Genomic DNA, 25,360 nt, shown 5'->3' on the forward strand with positions numbered 1-25,360 from the left:
AGAAAGAGAAGAATCATGGTGGAGGGATTGATACCCGGGACTTTGTAGGGTTAACGGTTGGTTTTTAGTTTATCAGAGATTACAACAAAACCTTGACCTCCAGAGGACAACGTCCTTCTTTATAAGAACAAATAAAAAGTAGTTTTGCTAATTAACCTATAGAAGGTTTTCTTCACAGCAGATGTTGCTTATTTAAAGAAACAGGTGGCCCATCAGATGGCCAACATGTAGATCCATATAATAAATGCAATTTCTTAATGCACCAGTGCTCTGATGAAGACTGTGGTCAGGACAAGAACAAAAACTCACCACTGAGGGGAACAAGTACAGAAAACAACTGCTGGGCCTAGAACCGCTAAAAACAGAGACTAAGACAGAGGATTTGTGACTTCTTAATGTTAATCTCTAATGGAGAGATGAAAAACATAGTTTCTTTTGTTCAAACTACACAAAGCATGAGGGAGAGGAGCTAATATTATGTTTTCTTTTTTTGTCTATTCTGCCACATAATTAAATCAGATTAAATTGAGAATTTTTTGGGAACTAAAACGGAACAGAGAGTTTTTACTCATTGGCTGACTACCTTCCAGCTTATCAGACTAAAACACAGACAAACGTTTAAACGTTTCAGTCAGTGGAGGAAATGAAAATAGATTTGATCAAGCCTTCGCCTAAATATATCAGTTTAATTTGACTGAGAAAGTCAAAAATAAAAGTTATTAATCTTACTAATTGTATTAATGTCAGCTATTATAGAAAAAGACAGCTGGTGTTTGGTTTCTTGTTCCTTTTCTTGTTATCGTTAATTTTCCTGATAAAAGATAACAAGCGTGTATGTGTGTGTGTGTGTGTGTGTGTGTGTGTGTGTGTGTGTGTGTGTGTGTGTGTGTGTGTGTGTGTGTGTGTGCGTAGCCTCAGGGGCTGAGTGTTCGTGTCAAAGCTGACTTCCCATGAGCTTCCCTGAAAAAAACACCTCTGCAGAGAATAAACACTGTTTCCATAGGATCTGTCTCTATGGAGAGACAATGCGACTTTACTTTACTTTTCAGGACAAGTCATGCAATCACAACGGCGATACTCAGAGACATTTAATTTAAAGTTGCCCACATTACCTTCAGTGACTCAGTAAAAATCATGAGAAGACTTCAACTGGGACACTGTATGTGTTTCTTTCATCTGTCTTTGACGGTGCAGCTGATAGACGGCAGTAGTTAAGCTCCTAATAAACCCACCATAAGAATATCAACCTAACATCTTAACCAGAAAAAATAACGGATGCATCCAGTATTACCTTTTCTCAGAGCCTAACAGCAGTGCCTTTATTGGGAAAGGTTTGTCATTTGTATATAGTTGTCAAAACCGCAAATGATTTTGTGTTTTGTTGGGATTTCATTTAAAAACTAGATTCTTCAAAGAAGACAGCAAATTAAATGTTTCTTTACTTCTTTAGAGATAAAAAAAATCTAAAAAGAGCGCCATGCATTTGTATAAAGCAATAACTAAGTCAATATGTTTGGAGGATGCCAGCTCTGGGCTTTGATTGGGCCCTTCCAACACATTACTGCTACATTTCAATGCTTCTTTGCAATGTTTGGTAGGATTTCATATTTTGAATGCCATGCATGCAAATTCTTTATACCAATAACATATTGGATGGACTTTTACTTCGCCTGGAGCCCACACTTGACGCATAAACTGTATTTAGCAGCAAGAAAGCTAAAGCACACAAAGAGTAAAAGAACTATGTGACAAAGGAAAAAAAAAGTTGGGTAAATGTGAGTTAATTATAATTGATATTGTCACAAAAATTAACAGAAGGGTTATTGCATGTCTTCCGGATATTCTGTAGCACTAAAACTGCGTTCCTGCGGTTTCTTAGCTTGTCGTGTGTTTAATGCGCACAGAGGGATGTGAGCACTATTAGCTCATGGATATGGAATAGTGTTTTTACAGAGATTTGATTACATACAGATCTTATTTGAAGCTAATTGGTTTCGATGGATTTAATTTAGGGATATCAGAGTGAAGGAGACTGAATTACACGTGAACAACAAACTTTCTGATTTCTATTTGCAAACATTTTTTTTAAAAGCATGCTTCATTTTAATCCTTCTTCACAATTATGGGCTGCTTTGTTTAACATAAAATATTATTTAAATACAATCAAATCCGTGGCTGTAGGAAGAAGAAGAAAAGTTTAAGGGGCATAAATACTTTCAGAAAGCGCTGGACACGAAGCGCAGGCTTACTGTACGTGTGGGTGTGCAGAAAGCTCTTCCATGCAAACAGCTGAGACTCTCGGCTACACTGGCAGCTGGAGTCTCTCTTCATTTTGCTATCACAGATGAAGCCATGTGTAAGAAACACACAGAATGAAGAAACAGCTTCTTTAGCCGTGCCTTAAATAAGTTCTTATGCTTGACTGTAGTTTACGCCGTGGTTATACAGTGCGATCAGCGTGTTAATAAAGTTGACAGTCTCTCCTAGTGTGGAAGTGTGTGTGTGTGTGTGTGTGTGTGTGTGTGTGTGTGTGTGTGTGTGTGTGTGTGTGTGTGTGTGTGTGTGTGTGTGTGTGTGTGAGCACTCAAGCAATCATGGGAAGATAAAAATAAATCTGGGAGACATGGCAGCAGGATAGACCGTTATAAAACACGTTATATTTCACAAAGACTCCATGTAATCTTGGTCGCTCACCTTAAGAAATGGCACCGTGAATTAAATCTTCCACGGCTTTAAAGCCATTAAGTGGGCTTGCCGTGGTCTTTTATATGCATTTGTTTGTGTGAACATCCAGAAACCACAGTGCACCATGAATCTGTCACAGATGAAAGCACTGCATTGTGTTTGGTCTGCTCCGTTCAAAATGTAAACAGGAAAAGAAACGTTGATAAGGGTTATTTTAGGTCTACATTGTGTTTCCCTGCTCTTTTACCCAGTTTGCTATGGTAAAAGACCAGAGGCAGAAGGCAGAGTCTGCTTGTTGTGTGGTGACTACAGTCTGACCAAGTAAACAAACCCCAGATTACCATCGGCTAATCAAGGCTGAAGCCCTGCCTCAGAGGTGACGGCGAAAGACAAGACTGGTGACCTGCAGTGTGGAGAATGACCAATCAGAAGAAACTCTCTGGCAAGTAACATAGCAAAGCTATGTAGTAGTTTACCTACATATGCGCTAGTCATGATAGGCTGACACAATTACGTTGTATGTATTCAGATTTTATGATTTCATAATCAGGAAGTTAAGCTTCCCAACAGCTGAAACATCTTGGTGGGATGGGAGGAAGCACAGTTTTATGTGTAGATGTTTCTGAAGGAGGCAGCTGCTGCTTCACAGTGCAGCTGAGCTCCTTGGAGAGTAATCAGAACACAAGAGTTTGACCTCAGGCCATGACATGATAGATACTTTAAAAATAGACTATTAGGAGTTCTGATAGGTTTGTGGTGAATTTTAGCTCCAGAGACGAATGTGTGAGAAAATTCACAGGCTTCCTTTGAAATTTTTATTGTCTGGTCAGCATGAAAATAGATTTTTTTTTTTTCCAAACATCTTCTCTGGAAATATTTTCACCAACACAAAACCAGAGAGAACAACCCGAAATTAATATCTATTCCAGAAAGTGCAATGGAAACACACATCTTAGGGCATTATTTTCATAAACGTCCTCATTGATTAATTCTTCATTTTCAGGAAACTGAAACGGATTGGACTTTGTACTCAGCTGATCAGAAACTTCTACAGAGCTTCAATTGAAAGCATTTTGTGTCTCTGTGTGAAAGTGTGGTATGGGAGCTGCACATCCCACAATCCCCTGCTCAGTGCAGGGGATTGTGGGATGCCGTCTACAAGATCTAGACATGGTTTATGATGCCAGAGTCCAGAAAAGGGCCAGATGTATTTGCCGCAGATCCCACCCACCTGAGCAATGCGCTGTTTGTCCCACTTCCATCAGGTAAACGCTTCAGGAACATTAAATCAAAAGCTAATTGGCTTAATAACAGCTTCTTTCCCATAGCTACTGTCCCATGCTCAACCACCAGCCCCGTTCAGTCTGCTCAAATGTTTCGAACGTACTGCTGGTTCCACATGTTCTTGATTCAACTGAGAGTTATTTACACTGTCTCTCACATGCTAACGTCTATTTACACACTTCATAGGGAGTCTATGTCTGGACATTTATACAAATAGTATAGTTCTTTAACTTGAACCTTTACATTTTTGATAATAACCATTTACACACTTTTAAGTTCTCTGGGAGTGTTTGTTTGATACAGTAATGCAATCATACAGTAATTCACATTATTCTGTAAAGTGGGGGGGTGGTGGCCTGTTGACTAGAGCAACGTGCTTGCACTCTGAGAAGGTTGCAAGTACCTGGTTCGATCCCCAAAGACTGCCACTGTGGGTCCCTGAGCAAGACCCTTAGCGCCAGATTTGTCCCTGGGCGCTGAGATAGCTGCCTACTGCTCTCTAAGGGATGGGTTAATGGCAGAAGACAGATTTCATTGGAATGTATAATTGCAATGACAAATAAAGATTTCTTCATCTTCTTCTGTGTGTCTTTTTTGACTTAAACACTCAAATCGTATCAGATGCTAAGGACTATTGGAACACTTTTAGCTTCCCAAAGGTGTTGGCGGTGCATTCAACTCGAACATTACGTCTTGTTTGTGTCTGTGTGTGATTTCTGAACATGAGTCTCAACAAAATTTCATTCTGGTCATATAATTACAATAAACACTCTTGGTTCTTCTTGTTTACCAAACAACGCAAGAAGGACGTATCAAGATTGTTTAATCTCACCCCTGAAAATATACAGAAAAAAACAAGCATTAGTATATTTATATACCAGTATTATCAAACGGACAGAATCTAAACCTCTGATCTGTTTCTCCAATTTGGTCTGACTCTCTTAGAGTCCTGAAAAGTTGCACGAAACCATGAAATAAAATATAAGTGAAGTTATAAATATATAGTTATAATACAATTTTAAGTGAAGTCACATCCCCTCTTGGACTGTCACTAACCACTGAGCCGCTGTTTTGTCTATAATTGATATTTTACAAAATGTTTTTTTTTTTTAATGCTGACAAAAAAAGAGAGAAAGAGAGATGTTTTAATCTTTGTGTTTTATCTGCGAGGGGCTGCGTTTTAAAAGCTTCCTAGCAATGAAGGGTTCTGGGTTCTTCCTGATTAAATTTTTTTATGTCATTATTACAACGTAATATTTTCTATTTCCCAATAAATATATTTTGAATAAGATTCTTATGAAAAAAAATTATCTTAATGGTTTGCAATTCATTTTCAATAAGTTTAAACGTCAGGATGAACATAGTGAACGTGAGCTCAGATAAAAGGAAAGACCTAAGAAGATATGATATAGTGACAGATTGAACTACTAATGCTAATGTTTTGGCATTTAATTTAGGCACATATATTTTCACAACAACTTTAGCTGTTGAGATACAGATGAAATCAGTTTTAATCTGTGTTAACTGGACACTGAGACGTTTCTTGTTAAGGGCGAACTTGGAGACAACTGGAACTGGGACGTTGTCCAAAATAAAGCCAAAGTGAATCTGGACCCTGTTTCCTTCAGTAAGGCAGCAGCCATGTAAGCATTTTTTTATGCCAACAGTCCCCTCGGGATCAATGCTGCCTTCCACAATTGAGTATTCTTGACATACAGCTCTATTAAAGTCCTCTCCGAGTTATCACTCAGCCAGCCTCCTGTCGCACATCTCTCTCTGTTAAACAGAAACTATGTCGCTGAGCGAAGGAAACGAGGACCTGATGGACGCGTCTGGTGAGAAGCAGGCAGAGCGAACAGTGAGCTGGACTCTGAAGACTAAAGTCGTCATGTCTCGCATTGGCAAGTTGACCCCTAATCAAAACGCATCTGCAGCTAAAAACCACCCTGTCCCCGGAGTTGATTCACAGCGGACTCCACTGCTCTTCCCAATGAAGCGGAACAAAGCGACAGAGAATGCATGACTTGACATCTATTTAGCAGGCCTGAGCCGCTTGCGTCGTCTCACCCTCGCCTCGCCTGCTTGGCTTCCCAAGCCTGACCCAAATATGATGTTCCCGAATGAACCAGAGCTTTAGCAACACCCAGGGAGGTGGCAGCTCTTTTGCCAGCAAACTCAACCAATTTCTTTCTTTTTTTTATTTTGTTATGCCATCTTCCTTGTCTGGATTCTTAAAAATAAGCCGATATATCCAGAGCCTTTCTTGAAGCCCGCTCTTTTGATTTGCATTCTCTGCCAAATCCATAGAAAGTAGAAGTGAGTTTAAACTGATAGTGACATTATTGTATTACCTGTAACTGTCTAAGATGTTCACCTTATCTTAATGCCGAAGCTCTTATCTGGCCGTACTCAGTCTGCTAATATACCAGTCATTAGTAGGGAGAGCTTTCCAAATAAGATCCATCACGCTTTCCTCATAATCCAAAGGCTGTAAGTTCACACTATTGATTTGCCCTCTTAATTTAAAAATCCATAGACCGTCTTCTACTCTGAACTGAACCTTTCCCAGCTTTTCAGTTTAACATGTCAGGTTGCATAGTGAGGACCCCGTGAAGTCTTGTCTGAAATCAAAAGCGTGCAACCTTTTGAAATTGTCTCTGTGAAGCACCTTTAATCATAAATACAACCACACACCCACTGTCATTCCTTGGGGTGTTACGATGATCATGGCTTTGCCAGGTTTTAAAATGATGTACTTCTAACCCAGAGAGTACTGAAAATGCAACATATTCAGTACTGTCAAAAATTAAACCAAATTGCTGGTGTTCATAGCCTCTTAAAGAATGTATTGCAATTAATCAATAGCATCTGATAAACTGATCATTAGAATGGTTACTTGCCTATAAACAGAAGTTTTGGCTGTTTGGAGCACACCCATGTGTCTTTGTGTCTTAACAGAACACCAATGTGGAAAGAGATCAGCAACAACCTTACACTGCAAAAAGGGACCTAAAACAAGTCACTTTTTGAATTAGTGTATTTGTCCTTTATTTGAGCAGGTAAATCAGATTATCTGCAAAGGGAATGATTATTTTGACCCCTAAAATAAGATAATTAGATATACTCTGATTGTGTATGGCACTTTGGTCCTGTGGGTGTTTAAAGTAATTTATAAATAAAATTGGTATGGTATGGTATACTGCACTTGAAATAAGATGGTGGAGATGAGTTGTTCCTATTTTATATGTAAAAAAACTTATTCCATTGGCAGATCATTTAAACTTCCCATCTCAAATCAAGGACAAATACACTAATGTCAAGAAAATCTTACTTACTTTTAGTTTCCTGTTTTTGCAGTGTAGAATGGCAACCGTTCCTGTTTATCAACCTGAGTAGCATGATGACACTGTTTCAAAACTGAAGTTCATTATTCCACAGACAGAAAATATGTAAAACTTTTAGATCAGATGCAGTTCTTCTGATATGAGGATGCCTCAGTAATCAACCCCAAGGCGTCGCAGGGCTTGGTAAAAATTACAATAATTCAAAATCTTATATTCGACAGCATTTTAAATGTCAAAGTTCGTGGTAGGACGTCAGAGAAAGACTTGGCAAGTGTGGTTACTTTGAAAGTTTGAATGAGAGGGCATCTCCTCCCTGAAATCAATGTTGCATTAGGAGTGAGGTTGGATCAATGAACTGCAAACATCAAACAGAATATCAGCAGCACAAACACCTCATGTCCTCATGGTGATGATTGTGTCTTATTTCGCATCTATGGGACCTTGAATCCTTTCAGCCGCTAAAGGGAACCCTCAGCGAATCTGAGACCACATGTCTGACCCAAATGTGGGTCAAACAATCAATGAAGCATTCGCTGATATGAAAGGAAACAAGTGCCTTAAGTTGTGATTGCTTGCTTTTGCATTTTAAAGCCTGTTTTAAAATAAATAATGAGTCTGGAGTCTGTTATTGATTTTTTCCATTCCTGGGTTTAAATTTATATTTTATAACCTGATAAAGTATACATAATTATTATCATATATTTATACACAAAACCCTTGTGATAAAATAGGGTGTATTTTGATGGTAGTCCAAATGCCTTTGAGAAGTTCTCAAATGTTGTACTGACGAGAGAGATACACCAAAAACTGTATGTAGGTCACACCAGGGGGTCTAAAAGCCTGCAGCTCCTCCTGTGTTCTCCTCCGAAGCCAGAAAATGTGTCCAGCCATGGTTTGGGATTCAGGAATATTGTGAGGACCGAGTAATCGTCTACTTCTACATTACTGGAATTTAAATAGAAGATAATCGCTGTATTTTTAACTAAGTTCTATTCCTTTGAAAAGAAAGCTCTCAGGGTCAGTTGTTGAAAAAGCGAAAAGCTTTTTTTTTTTTCCTGCACATTTTCTTTCTTGATCATAGCTTTATCTACCTCAGGCTAATCCTTTGAGCTGAAGTAAAAGCAAGATATCGGTCGGCTGAATTACATTGATATTTTCAAATATGCATTAAATTAAAAAATATATAAATAACTTTCAGTGTTGTTATTTTAATGTGTTTATAATAATAGTGCCTCTCATGTCTTTTTCCTTTTTTCTAAAATAAAATTTTGAGTTCATATACTGTGATGTCGTATTACATTCCAACCTGTAAATCAAATGTTTTAATCTAGTTTTATTTGATGGATCTGCACAACATGGTCTAAGTTGTTGAAGTCAAATGAGAAATATACATATATTATATTTTAAAAAAAAAACAAGAAAAAGAGGACCACAATAAGTTCTATACGCCACAGAGCTGGGCTTTATGGAAGAGTGGCCAGAAAAAGCCATTACTTAGTGTTTAAAAGAAGAAGGCATGTTGTGAGTTTGCCAAAAGGCACATAGGAAACACCTGGTCAGGTTTTGCAAGCTTTAGCATTTTGGCATCAACTTCTTAAAATAAATAACGACACTGGGGTTGGGCTATTGTTTTTTGCATTCTTGAGAATACATCTATATTTCACGACTTGATAAAGTCTCCCTAACCTAATATGTATTGATACAAAAACCTTTGAAATAAAAGAGAATGTAGTTTTATCGTAGCCTGAAGGCCTTAGAGAAGTTCCCAGAACTTTTTATTGACCAGAGAGACACACCAAAAACTGTATGTGGGTCAGAAAAGCAGGTCTGGGAGCCTGAATAGATTTTTAAATATTAAAAAAAAACCAATGTGCATAGGTTGGGTTTCCCTTTCCATCTTTAGGCATTATTAGATTTGGAAACATCCTTACTTAATCATGAGCATATGACCAGGTTGACTGGAGCACATCTAAATGGACATGACGATGAATGCATGAGATAAAGCTCTCGTTTACTAAATGTGACATCTGGATGTGACACATAGCCCCTGTTCTGAGTCATTCAATCTTGTGTGGAAATGATCGTGGCGGAGACGCAGATGGTACATGATATGTTGACGCTTTGCTTGAACAGCTTCTGAAAGCCAAAAGTAGCACATGACACAGCTATCATCTGTTGCCAAAAAAAAAAACACTGAATGATCTCTTAATGCCTTTTCTCTTCTTGACGTCTAATTTTCAACTCTATCACCACAATATTCAGCCTTGGGCACAGCCGTTTGCACAGAGCAATTGTTATAGACACCAGAATTTCCCAAACAGAAAGTGCCGTATTTCACCCCTTTCCTCCACCTCATAGTCCTACATCTCTACATGTATCCATGCTGGAAGTTCTTCCTGTCATTTAGAGGAAGGTCAAAAGGGGAAGAGCTTGGAAACCCGTAGAGGCTGTGCTAATACACTCACAAGTGTATCTATTTTCTCTGGTTAATAGGTTTTTGCTGGCATAGAATGTCTACTTTATGTATTCCGCATTACATTTAGTATATTTCTGCTTACATCTTTATAAAATAGCATTTTGTTCTCCTTTTAAACTAATTATTATCACAGTAGTAATTAAAATGTGCTGCTTGGTGTATTCTGATGTATTAAATGGATGTTTTGAAACTGAACAACAAAAGTGATGTACGTTGTGGGCTGAAGCCTGTTGCAAGCTGTCCATCCGTTCATTTATTTTATCCTTTCAATTTAAAGCCACTTAAGAAGTGCAGCGTTGTTGTGGGGCTGGTGCGTCTCCAGCGGGCAAGTGACAGGTTATGCCCCGGATAGAACGCCAGATTATCACAAGACTTCACAGAAACAAGCAGGACAGACAACCATGCTGGCACAGGCACACCAAGGGCAATTCAATGTAAGCAAATAACCTAAAATGTGTATTTCTGGAATCTGGGAGGAGACCGGAGCACCCTGAAAAAGGTTTACAGGAGAAGGGATCCACATTAAGAAAGATTGGGATTCAGATTCAAGTATTAATTAAAATATATATTTTTATTTAGTAGTAGGACATTCCCACAGAGTGGTTGATGTATGTACGTATTTTATGGTACTCCGCTATGACCTTAAAAAGCCTTTTATTGCATAGCATTTATTAGAGGATGAGTTTAATGAAATTGCATTAGCTCGTTTTATAGCCGAGGTGAATATACCCTGTTTTTTTTTTTTTCCTTTTATAACCCACAGCCGCGTAGACGCTTTTTTGATTAAATACTTTGTAAATAAAGGAAGACACGAGCGGTCCTGAGAGTTGTACATCAGTTATTCACCTGTCAAAGCCTCCTTAGCTCTGTGCTACGGTGACGCGTTGCCTCTGGCTTTACGTTGGAAGCAAGTGAGAATCTGTGTCCTGAAGCTTCCCTCTGCCAAGGGCGATCACCGTCAGCACGACGACGTGACGCCACGCGACAGCTCAGAAACCGCAGCGGTAGAACCGTTCACATCACTTTCTGCCATGACTGGGCAAAGGATAATGTACAGATGCTGAACCAGTTCATCAAAAACCAGCCTTGAAACACACATTTGATGTTATTCAGAATAGATCGATTAACTGATGAGCGGGATGAATCTATATTTTCCTGTAGTTACGGTGTTGCATGTTAAAAAAACAGTTCTTGGTTTAGATCATGTTGCAGCGACATCCAAACTGATCTAAATGACTGATTGTTAAAAAATATAGGATGTGATTTTTTTTAACATTTACATCTTGGAAAATTGTATTTATATATTGGGTTCCATATTTGTAGGAAGTATAATTTTTCATTAATCGTTTTATGTACCAGGCGGAGTGATCCGGGTACTTTGTGCTGGTTCAGTGTGCATGCAGGTGTTCTGGCTGTAGAGGAGGGGGAAGAAGAAGAAATGAAGACAGGCAGAGGTTTGAACCTGGAGTTGTCCCCTTGGTGTTTCTGACCGTCTGAGATTCAACCCAAAGTGTTACTCTGAGAAAGACTTGTTACTCATTTCCATCGTGCCACAAACAGCCTTAACAGAGGCACTGAGTCGTGTTCAGACACACAGCCCTGTCGGAGGATTTCTGCCCTGTTGGTGCAGCGCTGCTGCCCATGACTCCAGTAGAAAAGGGACTAAAGCTGTGACATGATGTACAGAGACATAGAGCCAAGTTGCTCTAGCCCAGATTTTCAGTGAACCTGAAGGTTTTTATCTGCCATGGAATTTTTACTTCTCTTTAAAAAACCATGGCAGTTCAGTTTTGTGGTGCGTGGTCTGCTGGGGAAAGAAACTTTAAGCACATATTTAACATTTTCAGAAAGAGTTCTGGTCTCTGCTTTGAGTCGCCTAGAGACATTTTGTGCCTCTGCTGGTGAATTACATCTTACAAACGGGTAAAAGTACAAAGAATGTTACAATAATCAATAAAATCACTCCAAAAACATTCACATTTATTATCAAAAAGGTAAATAGTTATTGAAAGTAAACAGTAATAGTAATATGGGACATCAGAGCTTTATTTCAACATACATTAATTTATCTGCTGTTCTCCTACACTGAAAGCCTTGTAAAAATATCAATTTGTAAAAAAAAAAAAAGCCAAATGTTATTTCTATGCTGCCATTCTCTCCTGTCTTGTCGTTGTTGTCTCCCTCTTCCGTTTGCATTGTTTGCATGTTTAAATGACAATCACACAGCGGCATGTTTAAGCTGCCATGGGTGTGACTGATATCATGAATTAATGATGAAAGACACAAGAGTTTAGGTAACCAATTAAAGACCAGGAAGAAATCACATGGAAGTAAATAAGTAACACATGACGTCATTTATCTGGCATTCTGGGCGATTTTAAAATATAGACATATATATATATATATATATATATATATATATATATATATATATATATATATATATATATATATATATATATATATATATATATATATATATATATATATCCATCCATCCATCCATTTTCCGAACCGCTTTATCCCTCATGAGGTCGCGGGGGGTGCTGGTGCCTATCTCCAGCGTTCACTGGGCGAGAGGCGGGGTACACCCTGGACAGGATGCCAGTCTGTCGCAGGGCATATATATATATATATATATATATATATATATATATATATATATATATATATATAGATAGATAGATAGATAGATAGATAGATAGATAGATAGATAGATAGATAGATAGATAGATGACAGAAATAATGGATTTAAAACATTATCAATCTGTGTTAATCTATACTATGTGTTTCCCATAGTGAATTGAGTGACTGAAATAAATTAATTTTCAATAATATTGTAATTTGAGTAATATGTGTATATATACAGACATACACACACACAGATGATTGATTCAGGTCTCTCCCATATCTGAATTGTAAATCTAAGTCTTTGTGAGGGTCATCAAAGTCCCTCGTGGTAAACTCCTCAGATGTTGCTCTGCTCAGGAAGTCTCTAATTAGGAAAGGTTTTACCAGAAGGAAGGAATGTTGATCAAACGTCTCATGACTCTCCTTTGTTTCGAATTTTCCGGACTAAAAGAGTCGCCCTCTCCAACAGAGATGCTTCACGGTGCCACTGTCTTACACTCTGCACACTGCGTTGCTCAAGGACACTTCAGCCCAGCAGATGTTGGCTGTCAAGGGGCTCGAGCTGCAACCTTCCAGCTGAAGGACACTCTCTGTTATCACTTTAGCAGTACGCTGCTGTCCGACACCGCCCACGGCGTAACCCGGTCATCACTGTGTACCGCAAACTACCTTTAGGCACAAGCAGTTTATGTTCTGGCTCAGGCTTTTATTCTGCTTTTCCCAGTGAAGTTAAACCCTTGAGAGAGGACAGGCTCAGCTGAATTCAAGGTCAGAACAATGCAACCAAACAAAGCAGACACCCAGACAACCTCATCTCCATATAAGAGGTATTCTCAGGGGAAAAAAAGGTATAGCCTTCATATAGATGTATTTAAAAAGGTGGACTGTGTGTTCTGGTGAATCACGTAATGAAATTTTTATCAGCATCAAAAACACAGAACAACTGTGAAAGCAGTCTAATCCAGAACTAGCAATTTGCTATGCTTCTGATTTGGCTCTTGGCTAGTTTAATGCTCTACAATAATATTAATCAGCGTTTGTCAGAAACAAATCAGCAGAAATGATTAAACCTTGTTTTAAAGTGTTTGAGCTACATGCATATATTGTAAGAAATGAATAATGAACAATCTGGATTGTTGTGTACGACATTAAGTCAATGCAGATGTAAATGCAGGGATTCTGGATGAGGGAAAAATGGGTGTAAAGGAAAACTACACAGATTCTGTATCCACCATTATCACAGAATCAAGGAGCAAACAGGGGCAATGTAACACTTTGTTATGTCTGTACAATTGAAAATTAAAACTCAGAATCGAAGACTAAACAGTGTTTAGATCAATGTGTTCCACCATCGGTTCTTCCAAACACCTGCAAAGAACACGCTGTTCTGCCCTAGAGAACAGCGAGGTACAACTGTCCTGTTTTGGCGCTGTGGGAAAAGTCTCTATTGTCTTTAAAAGCTCTTTTTTTTTCATTATTTTGTCTAAAGAACACAAAGTACTAGAACAGGAAAAAACATTAGTGGTTTTCTTTTCATTAATCTGATTCATCAGAACTTACTTGGAATGTCTGTTAATGTGACGGCATGCAATTAAGACTTTGGTTGAAAATAGCGGTCTGACAACCTGTCCCAGAGAAGGACCATCGTGTTGAACAAAGACATTTATGTATGCAGAACATTTTTAAAAGTAGTTTAACCAAAGGTACTAAAAAGATTAAGGGTTAGGGGTTTAACCTTACGCACCTTTTAATTTAGTGCTAAGTCAGGGTAATGATTAAGCTTTTGCCACAATTATGTCTGTATATTTAAATATTTCTTCACTATCAGCTGCCACATACCTGGCTTTTAAGGATGGCTAAAAAATACATAATAATAGAGTTGAGGTGTGTGGGGGGGGGGGGGGGGGGGGCGTCCGAGAGATTTCATGTTAGCTTATTATAGAGATATTTGAAACCCCCCAGTGTTTTGTTTTGACTTGTTTGAATTTTTATTATAAAGTTGTGTTGCTAATTCTAGTTATGGTTCTATAAAACTAATTCAAATATTTTTTATGATCATTCTTTCTTGAGGAATCAATGATTTAACTTGGTCATCAGAAGCTTACAGTTGATGATATACATGGTCATGATGCGTAGATTTTTCATGCATTTTAAAATTCATAATTTCTTTTAAAAAAATTCTAAATATTGCATTCTACACTTCAGCTTTATCCCTGGAGGTGCAATCTTAATTTGCACAAGTCGTGCGTAAATGTGGTAAGATAGATAGATAGATAGATAGATAGATAGATAGATAGATAGATAGATAGATAGATAGATAGATAGATAGATAGATAGATAGATAGATAGATAGATAGATAGATAGATAGATAGATAGATAGATAGATAGATAGATAAAACTACCTGGTGTCGATTTCTCAGGACATAAAAGACTAAATAAAATGGCTGCTGCTCCAGTAGATGTGAAATGCAACTCAACAGGTGCTTTGATGTTTAATCTTTGTCCTTGCTTAGAAATGCTGCAGTTTCATTAAACCTTCTTTGTGTGTCATCTGCTCAAAGCCAAAGTTATTGGAAACCTTTTTAATGAGTGTTAAATAGCAAACCTGTCGTGACATCCAGGCTGAATACAAAAAGCATTTTTCTGATAGACGGGTTCTCCCTGGAAACTGTAACTTTCTTTGAATCAGCGGCAGATATTCTCGGATCCTCCTGGGGTTTGAATTCTATGTAAACCTGATTTTACGAAGCGAGGGAACACAGACACTAATGAGAACACGCTTTTCAACAGGGATCCGCAGCCTGACGGTGACTGCCATCTCTCCCACAGGCACAGGACGTTACCCAAGGAGCTTAATGCACCTCTGTTGTCAAGTAAAGTCTGACTTACACAAAGATTAAATTTAATACATGGGATTTAAATACAACTGAAAACACATTGAATGCACTGTTTATAATAGTCCTGTCATCAAGACCATTTACAGGGCAAGAATCACAACAAACTGATAAACTACACTGTCTTGCAAAAGTGTTCAAACGTCTTGATTCTTTTCACGGTACAACCCGAACTTATCTGCATTTCTTTGTTTTTTTTTTTTGTAATGCTGGTGTACGTGGCAAACCCGATATTCAATGCAAACGGAGTTACGTTAAAAAAAGGTTATTAATAAGGTGGCAGATGACAAAAGAGTGAGCAGATGATGCACCGGTGAGCAAGTAGTGGATGACTTGAACAGATGAATGCAGTCAGAATCAGACTGACCCAGAGTGGTAAGCAGAACCAGACTTTTTTTGAAGCTGCAGGAAGAAGCAGAACTGCACAGGAGCTGCAGGCAACATCAGACGTGACCAGTGGTTGTAGAGCGAATCCGACAGGAATCCTTCTTCCAGGCGGTGCACATAAGCACCAGCAAGCAAGCTAGCAAGGGCAGGGCGAGGACTGGTCCCACGGATAACAGAAGAAAAACGATGGAGCAAACAACTGATCAGAATCTGAATATTTTATTTATTTATATGTTATTGTATTTATTCGGGGAAACAAGATAAGACGTTCTGGCTGGGAGTGGTTGAATCTGGCCGGTATAAGTAGGCAGGGTGACAGGTGAACCGGGTGAGACTAATTAGTGGTGGCGACAGGTGAACAGGTGGACAGGTGGAACCAATCAGTCCAGAATAGTCCAAACACAAACAAAACAACTAAATAATGACATTTTTGGTGATATTGCAACACAAATTTGATATATACTAGCCATACTTTGACATAATAGATCATTTTTGTTTACAATGAATACCTAATTTTCCTTCCATGTTATGACTGTGCACTACTTTGTGTTGACTTATCAAGTAAAAATCCTGATAAAATACAATGCGGTTTGAAAACTCTACATTGTTTACCTTTTGCTAGAGAAAGACTTCATGAAATCTACCCTGAGATCTTTTCCACCTGTGGGAAATACTCCCTATCTGAAGATGCTTAAAGCCATTGTTTTGTTTTTTGTGCCAAAGTTCTTTGATATCTCAAATTCTTCATGTACAGCTGAATCCTGATTCCTCAACAATTATTCTTGGCATCGCTGATAAAACTGTGGCCTTCAACAGTGTAGATCGATGTTTTATATCCTACGGCATTATTATTACAAAAAAAATACTCATTGGGGAAAAAAGAGATGCTCCTCCCATAAAACTCTTATGCTTAATGAACTTATACATCAACATCTATACTCTCTCTGACAAACTGTTCTCTTCTAGTAAAGTTTGGGCTCTTCTTAGCTGGCTTTTCCAGTCATAATTTGTTATGGTCCTAGACTCCTCATGGTTGTATACTGTGACCTAAGCAGCTGGGACTAAGGTTATGTCTATGTGAGGGAGGCTTATATTATATTATATTATATTATATTATATTATATTATATTATATTATATTATATTATACTATATTATATTATGCTTAGTTATGTTGTAGGATATGTTATGTTTACCTTCATGATATAATAGAAAAATGGAGCAATGATCGGATATTATAAATTCCAGTACAACAATGTAAATATGTGACCTGCTCAATAAAATATATCTTGACAAAATACATTGAAGTTTGTTGTTGCACTTTGACAAAAATGTGAAAAAGTTCAAGCAGTGTGAATAATTTTGCAAGACACTGTGAAGACAGGAGCATCTAAACCAGTAATCTTATATACAAACTTATATACAAACCTCTATGAGTTTTATGCTCCTAATTGACCCAGATGTATGAACTAAAAGCATTAGTAATTCGTAAGATTGTGCTGTTCTGCTGTATTTTATGCATAGATTAACCAGTTTTAATAAATCATGAACTATTTTAATTGAACTGCTCTCATGTCTTTAGAGACGCTTTTATTGTTTGAGTGTTTTCCTGCCAGTCTCATACACCACAGCAGTTTTCCTTCAGTGACTTGGCTCTCTGTGCCGCACAAGGAATGTTACACATAGATTATCTGGAAACAAGCCTGTGGACCCCAAAGCTAGCCTGGGTTGTGTGGGTGTGGGCGTGACAGGGGGGGGGGCATCAGCAGCAGCTGTGGACCTCCACACTGCACAGAAAGACCAAACAATAAACGGCATTAAACACGCAGCCCCGTTCCTCGGTGCAATGTGGGTGTCCACGGTGGGAATTTGCTGCTCGTCTGCTATTAACACCTCCTACAAGCTCGCACAGTTTGATTAAACAGTTACTCAACTAAAACACAGCCAGAACACCCAACATTGGAAAACATTACATGCTGTGATTACAGAGAATACACTGATGCTAAATACCAGATGGTGACAGGAATCATCTTTGGCTCAACGTGGTCCAAACTTTATTTAAACAGATACAATTAACTGAAAATTGAGAATTAAAAATCAGCTGGCAACCTGGATTGGAAAATTGTCACCTTGATGATCCCTGACTGATGACCAGTCGGTCAGAGACTCAATAATCTCACCAAAACCTTTTCCAGTCAGTGAATGCACCATCCCAACCGTTCAGTGTGGGTGTTCTTAGTAAAGGGATTAGCTTTAAACTATTTACAGTGTCAGTGAGGTGATGTGAAACTGAAGTCAGAGGAATCACAGAGATGTAAGGAGCTTTTAAAAAGGAAACAGTATTTTTTTTTAACGCATACGTAGGGAGATATGTCACAGCAGATATTAGGAAGGCTGAACAGAGCACTGAAAATTAGCTGGGATTAATTCCTTAGTTTACATCTTCTAAATGAACCAGAGGAATCCTGCTAATCACGAATATAAGATGCTTTAGAGTTAAAAAAATCAACTTTGATCATTTTGTCTTTGGTCTAAAATGTTAACAATGTAACCCTGTTTTATTGAAGATGCTTTCTCCCACATGCATTGATCAATGCATCTCTACTTTTACCTTTAATTTGGATTTTTTTATTTTATTATTTTTACAGATGAGGCTCATATTTACTTTTATACTTGTATTTTAAACAAAGTCATACTAACAGGGAGACTTGAATCATTTTATGAAAAGCGTATTTATTCTAATCAGATACATAATCATTTTACCAGATACTCATCAGGGACTAAATTAATTATAAACTGTGCTAAGACAAACTTGTTGCAAAGATCTGTTGTTTATAGAGCAATTCAGGAATGGAATAAGTTAGCTAAAAACATCAGAGATTTAAAAAGCATACTTTCTTTTACAAGAGCACTGAAATCTAACATTTTAAACTTAAGTTTAAATTCAAGTCTATGTATGTAATTTATAAAATGTGACGTCAGATGAATTATGTGCATATCATATTTTAACGTCAAATTATCCTAAATGTGTATGAACAATTTTGCATTGTTTTAATTGGACCCCAGGAAGGTTAGTAACCACTTTGGTGGAAACCAACTAAATATTGCCTTTTGCAAAAGTGTTGCGTTTTATTAATTTAGCCCATATGTCTGAAACCCGAAATGTTGGGAGTCACTTAGACGAACAGTGCTGTTCAGAAGAAGAAACACAAATACTTGGTTCATGTTTGGGAGACGTTCAGGGAGAACCACAGTGTAACAATGCGTTAACTTTCTGTGCTTTGTGTTTTTGTCTTGTTGAAACACGCACCCAGGTAAGTGCCGAGTTCATGCGTGTTACCACCATTCTGCTTATCCACAGGTTTACGTCGCAGATGAACCACTGCTTTGAAAAGATGGCCGAAGTTCTCCACAAGAAGATTGAGCAGCAGGACACAACATGAAGAACTCTAAGGCTCATTGAGCAGGTTTGTGGATCATTGCTTATAATCTGGTGCATCTCATTTGTGGACAAAGACACACATAAACACGTTAATTCACGGTGCGTCTTAAAGCACTTGCTTTGCCCTTGTTGCTGACTGACAAGTGCACCTGTAGCTACCTGTGATTTTACAAATGCTTGGGTGGCCTCCGTGTGACGGCTGGCGGCCTAACAGTTCATATCTGTGTTGGGGATCACTTGTGGAATTTCCTTCATCTTCTAAACGTCAATGACTTGTTTACGCGGCAGCACATTTCCTGCTGGGTTTTGCAGAGCAACTCCATCGCAGCGAGGAGAGCTTGCAGCCTTCGAACACGAGCTTTATATCTCAGTGGCGACCCTGAAAAGCCAGTGAAGGAGTGCATCGTGTCATCAGGCGTTTCAAAAGGAATATTTTTCATTCAGCATTGAAGAGTGCTCATGATAAGTGCTGGTAATTAACTCGCTAAGAGTCAGCGCCTTTGTGAGGGAGAGTTGTTGTGTTTTACCTCCACATTCACGTTGTAGCAACAAATATCGCAGAACTTATAATTTGCACACTTTGATGAACTGATCCAATACCAGTTGTTTGTTAGAGGAAATTTTCCCTCAATATGGTCTTTACTTTTTCTCACAGTTGGTTAACTTTAATTTCTTTTTATTTATCCGACTTAACTTACGGTGGGGTCAGTTGTCTAGGGGAGTATTAAAATAATGAAAGCTTCATTTAAATTATGAGCTTTCAATGGGAGAGTTTTTTTTAATATTATCTTGTCTGTTTTTCTCTGCATTTAGTGGGAGAACTCTGGTGAAACTCGGGAAGATTTGGATCAGACGGTCATCTACGTGACTTAACACATACGACCTGAGCTTTCCATCTGACCTCAGGTACACGTCTGAATTAATTCAAAAGTTTCTGTTGATGCTTTTTGCGAAGTCCTCTAAGAGTTTGTTGATTTGGCCACAAAAGAGAAGATTGAGTTTTTTTTCTCATCGTGTTTTTTTACACTATGTGTACAACAGATTTAGTTGCTATAAGCTGCCTTTCACTGAAGCCACCATCTGCCCTACTGGGTAAAACATTCTGGCAACCTCATGGTGTTCTGATGCTCATTTACTTACTCTCATGCAGATACTCAGCATCATACTGTGGATTTTCTGCTGCTGATTGGACCAGTTAAAGCTTGTGAATCCTGCCCAAGAAGCATAGCCCTTTCTACAGCTGGAGCTAAAAGCTCGGATATGTTTTCATTGTGTAGCAATTTGTTCATTGGAAATAAAAAGAAATGTGGCATTTAACCTTATAATAGTATGTTAAAATGCACTTGTGTGCTCTTACAGTTCAATCATTTAGATTATTTCAAATACGGTTCAAATTAATTTAAAGAACATAGCAATTTCATGGGACGGTCTTTGTTAAGGAAACAGGAAATATTTATACACCTGAAACATTGTTATGTTTTTGAGTATTTTTGTAACAGGTAGGGTTATCAAAACTATTGATACTCTGATAGGTATCGATACTCAAACCCTGTAACCAGATACAATACTAATTTGGCATTATTTTAGCATATGAGGCAAACAAAAAAGGGAAACCCAAAGATCTTGACAAGCCTGTGTGCAAACAGAGCTTTAAAGTGGTGGAAACGAACTCGAGCAGCTCAACAAACGTGGCCAAACATCTCAAGGACGGACACCCTGGCCTTCATATGTTAGTGAATTAAAGTTCCCGTTAATAATTTAATACATTGAGCGTGTTACTGATACTACCGGGACAGGGGTCAGCATTAATTTTGTGTGGCGTGCTACTAGGCACGTGTCATATTATTTGCAGACTTATTTTAACTAGCATCTGTGATGCGGTTGAGAAAGCATGTCCCATGTTAAGATTGAAAAAGGTGAGTTTTTCATGTTAATAAAATATTTTTTATGCCTTTAATTATTTGTAATTACTTATCCTCGCGCTATTAAAATGGTTTCAAGTATCAAATATTTTATGTAAACAAACCATCCAGCAAATGATTTTTTGTTGCCTTTATTTTTCACTACATGTATAGATTTCTTAATTCAGCAGCTGTTTTTGTTGAAAACCTCTGGTAGGTTCAGCGCTTGTCATTTCTGGAACGAGACGTCTTTTTGATTTTTTGAAGCATCTAGCTGTAAATCAAACAAAAATGGCAAATGTCGAGTTAGCTCAGATACGACTAACTTAACCATATCAAGTCACTCCTACTCAATAATCCTGTATTGCTTTAATGTGCATCAAGTTCATTCGCTGAACCTAACCATCAATATGTTTAACATGGGCTTCATACATAAAAATAAGGGAAACAAATAAAGTTCAGGTCTGGAACCACCGGACATAACATTCTTAAGTAGGTCCAAAATACTACTGGTAACAAAAAGTTAAACAGACAAAGCAGATAATTTTTTTTGTTCGATTATAACTTCCTTACTTAGCTCAGCCACTAAGAGCTAGGGACTTCTGGAGGCAGAGGACTACTCAGATGTTTTCAGTATAACCTTAGGGCAAACACCTTTTTCAAAACGTCTATTCATGAAAACTGAATACATTTCCTATGAATATATAAATATAGTTTTAAATGACCTTTGTTGTTATATAAAACACAGACCTAATCTTTGAAAATCCCACTGGGTGTGACTTTATTTCTTTTTGGGAACTAGTGGGCTTTATTTGACAGTAAGCTGACAGGAAATGGGGTTGAGAAGGAAAAACCTCCAGCAAAGGTGCGCGGACTGGGACTCGAACACAGGAAGGCCGCGTCTGTGGCCTCCGATCACGGCTCATGTGTCACCGCCACACCCATGGTTTTATTTCTTAACCAAGACATTGCTGATATTTATGGGACTACTCTTCAGCAATTGGAAAACGTACCACACCGTTCCACTGCAACAAAATCTTCTTGTCAATCTCTCTCTTTCTTTCACCTTTTCTCCCTTTCTTTTTTTCTTCTTTTCTCATTTCTCTCTCCTCTTCTACTTTATCAATGTAGTGTCCACATAACATGAGTTATTCCCTACATAATAAAACTATTTACATAAATCAAGCAGAGCACTATGGCGAAAGCGATAATGCTCCACTTGTGAGAATAAAATCTGTTGGGCTCTTTCTGGCATTAAGACAACAATTCTTATTGCCACATTGCCAGACAGGACATACAAATAAATAAATAAATAAATAAATAAATAAATAAATAAATAAACAAAATCTTCTACAACTGGCAGGTTACCTCCATATTGAATCTGCAACGTCTCGGCTCACAAACCATCAGAGTGGAAACCTCTTTGTGTGCAGATCTTCATCTGCACTCGACATTTGCCATTTTTGTTTGACTTACAGCTAGATGCTGCAAAAAATGAAAAAGACGTCTCGTTCCAGAAACGACAAGCGGTGAACTTCCCAGAGGTTTTCAACAAAAACAGCCGAGTTAGAGTGCTGAATTAAGAAATCTATACATGTAGTGAAAAATAATGGCAAAAAAAAATAAATAAAAAATTTGCTGGATAGTTTGTTTACAAAAGTATTCACACCCTTCAACCCTTCCCTCATTTTGTCAACCCTCACCCCAAAATTTCTGTGTATTCAGGATTTAATGTGATGCAGCAACACAAAAGAGCACATAATTTTGAGGAGGAGGGTTTGCAAAGATCTTCAAAAGAAAATGGAAAAAGAAAGTTTTTGTATGCATTAAAGTCAAGTGCAACTAATTGGTTCCTAATTAGAAGTCAGCTAATTATTACATTCCCTTGAGTTTAATCTCAGTAAAAATCCAGTTGTTTTGTGAAAGCCTTACATAAGTGAACAACCAGCGTCGCAAAGACCAAAGAAGACAGCAGACAGGTCAGGGAGAAAGTTGTGGAGAAGTTTAGAGGAGGGTTAGATTATAAAACAATACTCCAAGCGTTGGAAATCTCTTTAGCTCAGTTCAACCCATCATTCAAAAAATAAAGGAGCACAGTACAACCGTAAACCTGCCAAGACAATCACATACATTTACAGGCTGGGTAAGAATGTTATTAATCAGAGAAGCAGCGAATAGTAGCCATGGTAGCTCTGGGAGGGCTGGAAAGACCCACAGCTCAGGTGGGAGGATCTGTTGACAAGAAACTATGAGTTATGCACTTCACAAATCTGGCCTTTATGGGGGAGTGGCAGGAAGTGAGAGATTGTTGAAAGAAAGCCATAAGAAGCCCCATTTCCAGTTTGCCACAAACTATGTCCGGAATAATGGCAAACAAGCTGAAGGCACTCTGCTTAGATGAGACCAAAATAAATTGTCTTTATTTTTAAAATCCCAATAAAACACAAAGCAGTTTGTGGTTAGAACATCAAAATTGTGGAAAAGTTCAGGGACTGTGAATATATTATCACAATGTCACTACAAACAAACTGTCCAGCAGGTTTGTAGATCTTTTTTCTTATTATATGGTTCTTTTCTTTCTTTTTATTTACATTCATACTGCACTCCATGCATGTTTAATTTTATTAAACAGCCAAGCATGAAGTGCAGTATGAAAGTCATGATCTGGGTGTTTAATTTCATTAAAGAGCCACACCTTCTGGTGTGACTGTCTTCTGGTCATTAGTGGCTACAGTCATGAATGACTAAAACTTCATTGAGCAAACAGGTCTGTCTCCAGCAGAGTTTTAGGCCAGGAGCCCCCTGAAAGCCGGTGGCAAACTGAAAACTAAGGGGCCAACATATGGCGCAGAGGCTTATGGGATTACTCAATTAACAAGGTGACTTGGAGAGCTAATCTTCGAAATGCTCCAAAAGGACTATGGACTCAGAGTGGGGCGTAGGGGCGCTCCCTTTTTGCGGATCCCTTACCCAGTTAAACACCAACCTCCTTTAAGTGGTCATCTCTGAAATGTAGAGGCGCAGTGACCGTCTCTGGGCGCAGCTCCAACAAACTTTTTACACACACGTAAAAATGTCAGGCAAACCAACCACAGTCCACCTGACGTTGACAACATGTAGGAGCGCTAATTGCAATCATCCTGACACACAACGCGCCGCAGGCATAAACACCGCTTTCAAGATGCGCTGCTGTGCGCACGGAGCCAGGCGCGCACCGCCTGGATGGACGTCACGCACACGCATCAGCAGCAAATCAGCAAGTGGACACATTTCCACGCAAAGGGTGTAAACCAATGATTCAAGCAGCACTGGACCTGTTTTGTTAAACATTTGGTGTGTTGGCGCTGTGAAATGACCCAATTGTTGGGATTTCCAGAATGTCCACGGGTGGGAGTTCATAATTTAACAATAAATCAAATATAGCTCAAAGGGAAATCACCACAAGTCCGTATAGCCCTGGTCACTTTAAATGTTGACGTGCTGCCAGTTCCTTGCAGCCCCGGGGTTTAACGCACATTTAGACCGGACGAAAACGCCTTACCGTGGGGGAAAGCGTTGGGTTGCACCGCGTGGAGGAAAGCGTGCACCAATTGGAAGAGGATTCCTATGGGTCCTGGTTCGTAATGGGCCAGGGTCTCATAAACTCCCGCAGGCACATAACCAAAATCCAACTTTCCCGGCGGCGGTAGTCTCCGTGGTTCCGTCTCCTGCTGGAGTTCGCTGGACGCCCACAGTACCGACAGTAGCAGCAGTGTCCCGGGCTTCCACATCGTGTCCAAAGAAAAGCCCAATCCACGCTAAAATTGCGCCTAGATAACTAAGACTGGACGATCAGAGCCAGGACTCGAGATTTACAGAGAATAACTGGTGATGAATCTTAAAGCCTCGGTGGATGGAAAGCAGGTCTTCAAGTACGGCTGCCCACGGAGCGACTCCTTCTGAGCATCCTACCCAGCGGTTCGGGGTTCCCTGTCGGATGCAAACCGGCTGATCTTCCCTCCACCTTGACCAGTCTTCGCTCCCACAGAGATGTGCGCGCCTGTCGCTTCGACTCCAGCTTCAGCGAGCAAAGAGATGCGCTGCGTCACGGGCGCGGGCGGGGGTGTGCGCTGTCCAGAGAGGATGATCCAAAGAGAAGCGCTCCGCCTGCCGGGAAAACGAGGCTGGGGGAAGGATGTGAAAGGCGAAATGAAATCTACCTTTAAGTCACTTTCCATCAAATTTGTTTATTGATGCTTAAAGGTATGACTTACTGTTAGAGTCGGCCTAAGGCGTAACCAAACCAAGCAGCTGCCTGAGCCCTCCTGACAGCGGAA

At 38.9% G+C, this 25,360-nt stretch overlaps 1 protein-coding gene across 15 annotated transcripts in view; it reads right to left on the bottom strand.

Moving 5' to 3' along the window:
- The window catches only part of prom1a (prominin 1a), a 130,634-nt gene extending 105,509 nt beyond the window's left edge, over positions 1–25,125 (bottom strand). For 10 of the 15 annotated variants that reach the window (XM_036126925.1, XM_036126931.1, XM_036126932.1 and 7 more), the window contains exon 1: positions 24,586–25,125. In XM_036126925.1, coding sequence (XP_035982818.1) covers positions 24,586–24,814 — 229 coding nt within the window. In that variant the 5' untranslated portion in view covers positions 24,815–25,125. The remainder of the gene's footprint in view (positions 1–24,585) is intronic. The other 5 variants (XM_036126930.1, XM_036126927.1, XM_036126926.1 and 2 more) reach the window with 1 other exon arrangement.
- Positions 25,126–25,360: the final 235 nt, after the last annotated feature.

The sequence above is a fragment of the Fundulus heteroclitus genome, chromosome 23 (assembly GCF_011125445.2).
Source record: "Fundulus heteroclitus isolate FHET01 chromosome 23, MU-UCD_Fhet_4.1, whole genome shotgun sequence".
NCBI classification, from domain to species: Eukaryota; Metazoa; Chordata; class Actinopteri; order Cyprinodontiformes; family Fundulidae; genus Fundulus; species Fundulus heteroclitus.